This window comes from Arachis ipaensis, chromosome B03 (assembly GCF_000816755.2).
Source record: "Arachis ipaensis cultivar K30076 chromosome B03, Araip1.1, whole genome shotgun sequence".
In the NCBI taxonomy this organism is placed as follows: domain Eukaryota; kingdom Viridiplantae; phylum Streptophyta; class Magnoliopsida; order Fabales; family Fabaceae; genus Arachis; species Arachis ipaensis.
The window spans coordinates 73658961-73663412 of NC_029787.2; the positions used below are offsets into that span (position 1 = coordinate 73658961).

General features: G+C 35.6%; 1 protein-coding gene across 5 annotated transcripts in view; it reads right to left on the reverse strand.

Annotated features, from left to right (window-relative positions):
- The window catches only part of LOC107630568 (novel plant SNARE 13), an 8694-nt gene continuing 4496 nt past the window's right edge, over positions 255-4452 (reverse strand). For all 5 annotated transcript variants that reach the window (XM_021118981.1, XM_021118983.1, XM_021118980.1 and 2 more), the window contains 5 exons: positions 1624-1703; positions 1492-1548; positions 1312-1404; positions 1149-1223; positions 255-752 (listed from right to left, as the gene is read on the reverse strand). In XM_021118981.1, coding sequence (XP_020974640.1) covers positions 651-752; positions 1149-1223; positions 1312-1404; positions 1492-1548; positions 1624-1703 — 407 coding nt within the window. In that variant the 3' untranslated portion in view covers positions 255-650. The remainder of the gene's footprint in view (positions 753-1148; positions 1224-1311; positions 1405-1491; positions 1549-1623; positions 1704-4452) is intronic.

Genomic DNA, 4452 nt, shown 5'->3' on the forward strand with positions numbered 1-4452 from the left:
TTTTATGTTTTAAAAATAAATAATGATGCAAATATAGTTCATCCGTCGTCTTCCTAGTACGTATCAATTAGCCGCCACATCGGAGAAAAGACTATGAACGGCATTGTTACTTATAAATAATCCTAGGATTAGAAATTAAAAAGTACGTGCTCCGAACATGGTCAAATTTGAATATAAACTAATAAAAGTTAGCACGCTGCTCCTCATTTACACCGTTTATATCTCAATTTAGAGTCAAGGAAGAGAATTTCATGAGTAAATTAAAAATATGAAGAGCAGGAAACACACACTGGAATAAATGTAATTTACAAGACCCAATCCATGAGACAAGAAGAAAGAAAAATAATAAATTTAACAATAAAAAGAAAAAGAAGAAAAGAAAACGCAAATCTCCTTTGAATTGGACATGTACACCGTAAATCCCACACTGGAAAATTATTTTTTCTAACCCTACAACATCTCGGGAATGATACATAAAGAAACATGGCACTCAAAGCAAAGCAAGAGAAGCTCGTGTGATTTACATAGAATCACAAACAGAATATGCACAACTCCGGCAAGAAATTCTTTCTTCCGACTATCTCATCGTCGTCCATGGTAACCAAGAATACGGTTGGTAGGATTAGGATGGATAGAACTGTAAAAAAGAGTTAATCAAAATGTTCAGTCCTTAGGTACAAAAGTCTTCTGCTTGGAGCAGGAGGCGCTAACCCTGGGATATCCCTGATATCTTTGTTGTGGGGATTCACAATCTGCAATGTGCAAGAGTCGGTTAAAACAGAAGCATGGACATCTTGCATAACATAACCAGTTGGCAAAATAAAAAACATACAAGTATTTCAACGGCAAATTTGCTTGCACGGATCATTCTGCAACTATTTTCTTCTACCATCATTTTATTCAATTCTAAAAAATTAATACATAAATAAAAATAAAGGTTTAAAAATATCTAATAATCCAATCTAAATATTATTTTCAAGTGAGTTCTCTGCACAGGAGTTTCTTGTTTTTGTTAGTAGTTTTGGGGCCTGAGCAGCATAATTTAGTTTAACATTTTTATTTTCTTCCTTAAAACAAGGTATTGGATTTCACGAGAGAAAGTATCAGTGACAAATTGATGAAATTAATAGATCGAATGAAGATAGTACCTTCACAACAATAATGGCAATGACACCACAGACAATAAGCACCAGAAGCAGCATGATGCACTTATCAGTAGCTACCTGATAACAGGACGTAACGTAGAGTATAAGTCATGGCCGATGTTTAAAAAGTTTATATTGCATACAAACAAACAAAAATAAAATCAACCTGTCTGCCAATCTCCTTCACAAGCTGCGAGGCCTTCTTAATTGAAAATTGAATTGAATCAAGCTCATTAACAATCCGACCCATTTGTTCAGTCTGCACAATTTGATGACAAGACACATCAAATGTTTGATAGGATATGATTTCCCCTTTTTAAAAGTGAATTTGACATAAAACACTTACTTGGCCCTTCAAGGTAGTAGCAGTTTGGGTGCCTACTTCGATTGTTTGATGAACAACCTACATTTTGTATAAATTTAAGAATGAACATAAACAAGCAACGAAGTCTAATTCTGAATCTGATGTAAGTCACACCTGTTTAGATCTTTCAATAGCCTGATCAGTTTCATCCATTTGCTTCATCCCAGCATTGATAAGTTCTTGATTAGACATTTCTATACAATAAGCCAAATGGGTCAATTTGGTGAGATATATTCTTCGATCACTACACGAGAACAAAAACATGCAGAGAAAGGGCAAGTGCCCAATCCCCAACCCAAAAATTCAAGTATCATGCCAACAAAGATGATGCCTGCTATGCCAATGCAAAAATTAGCATACAGATACAATGGAAAGATGATAGATGGAGACAGGTTACAATGGGAAAAACGCAGATATGAATTCTAACTCAATGGAGAGTTTGGATCATCTTATTTATACACCTTCCATTGCATTAGGCATACATCCAGTAAATCCATTTGCCTTTAAGGATGCCACCATGAATAATCATGAAATTGATGAACTTCAGTGAATCAGGTGTATAGTCTCGGCAACTGTTTGTCTATTATCCATCCCTCTTAAATATCGTGTTGTGATGAACCATATAGAATCGAGGCCAGTGTGAGGCCATAAGAACAGTCAAGAATTTGATGAACTTTAGTGAATCAGGTGTATAGTCTCTGCAACTGTGTGTCTATAATCCAACCCTCTTAAATATCATGATGTGATGAACCATATAGAATTGAGGCCAGTGTGAGGCCATCAGAACAGTCAAAAATAAATAAGATAATAAAACACAGACACACATTTGTTTTCTACCCATTTTTTTAAAACATAAAATTTAAAAAAAAATGGGTAGAAAACATTCTCCTCTTGAGATCTCACTTTTGCACGACTTTTACACGATTCAAGCTTTCTATCTTTCACAATCAAATTTCATATATATTTATACATAAATCCTAAAAGCATTCTTTTGTTAATTTTGATGAATGTAGAGCACATACTACTAGGGATGTCTAAACTCCCTAGGAGGTGGGGATCCCCGTGGGGACCGCCCCGAATGGGGCCTTGATGACAGAGAAGTTTCCCTGCGGGGACGGGGATAGGGGACAAAATTCCCCCGAAGCAGGTGCGGGGACCCGAGCGGGGATCCCCGTCTGCGTCCCCGCTAATCCCCGAATATATTAAATTACTTAAACACCCTTAATAGTTTATCTCACTTTGGTTTTTTAGTCATTTCACCTTCCATATATATAGAAGAGTAATGCTACATGGCCAGCAAATATTATCATTTTTGGCTCGCACTTAACCAGCAATAATTTGCACCCATATTTACAGACGTTTTGCATACAAGAAGTATATAATCTACACCTATATTTACTAGAGTTTTGCACACATGAATCAATACAGTTTGCACCCATAAATCAATACAATTTACACCCATATTTTTCAGAATTTGCATACATAAATTAGTAAAATGACAATTTAGTATGTGTTGGAAAAATACTAAAATTGCTGGCCTCCAAGAGTTTTTCTATATAGAAAAAGTGAGAACCCTAATTCCTTTTCCCCCTCACTAGCGCTGCACTCACCCAGTTACCCTCACCCCTAAGCCCTCGCGACACCCCCCTTTTCTGTTCTCTCCATCCTCTCTGCACCCAGCCAGCCACCTCCCTTGCCACTCTCCTTTTCACCTCGCCATCCCACTCACCGCGACATCACCAGGCACCGTGGCGTTCTCTCTCCGGCGCTGTTCTCTCTCCCGCACCGCGACATCACCACACCGCGCAGTTCCCCCTCCGCACCGCGCTGTTCCCTGCCTCGCCGTCGGGTCTCCTCAACTTGTCAAAAGAAGTCGCCAAAGCGTCCCCCCAATTTTTCAGGTTTGATGCTCTTTTCCCGTTTTTTTGCCGTTTTTGCCGATTTATTGCAGTTTAAAATCTCCTTTGTATAATATCTGTTATGTGTTTTCTGTATAATCCCCTGTAATCTATTGCACTTAGACACATAGGGTTTATAATTATGAAACAGTTAGGGTTTGATACTCTTCCTATGTATAATCTTTGTTATGTGTTTTCTGAATAATCTGCTCTATTATGTGTTCTTTTTGTTGATTTATTGCAGTTTATAATTTATCCCTTTCTGTGTTTTTTGCCGTTTTTGCTGATTTATTGCAGTCTAAAATCTCCTCTATATAATCTCTGTTATGTGTTCTCTGTATAATCTCTTCTGTTATGTGTTCTTTTTGCTGATTTATTGCAGTTTATAGTTTATCCTTCTCTGTTTTTTGCTGTTTCTGCTGATTTATTATGTATCTTTTGTATTTGATTTAATCTTTTTTTGTTTTCTGAATTTTCTCTTTGTATCTGAAGTTGAGCTAGAATCTAGTGTTTCTGTATTAAATCTTAATTTAGTGTTTCTATATTAAATCTTGCTGTTTATGTACAGGATGGATAGTTTTAGCTTGACTCCTATTGTTGATTGATATAATATAGGTAAACCAAGGTCGAAAATTCCAATTCCTTGGGACTATGAGATGAATACAGGGGATTTAGGAGTTTAGTTTATTATTTTTTTTATTATGTCAAATTTTTATTTAATATATGGTATTCTTGTTTTTTATGTATGTTAACATATTCATGTTTGTGTTGTTTTAATAGAAAACATGGAGTTATTTGTTGGATGTTGTATTCTGACAATGGAAAAATATTTGATGTTGAAGACTTTATTTTATGGCTTTTTTTTTATAATGGAAGTTGTATTTCAAGATTTTGTTTTATGGACTATGATTTATTATTTTGTATTTCCACTTGTAATCTTGGATAAGATATGTTTGTGTTGTAATAATGTTTTTTTATTTTTAAAAAATTTTTTCCTATAATTTCCATATAAATATATAGGGAGATGAGATGGGGAATGGGGCCC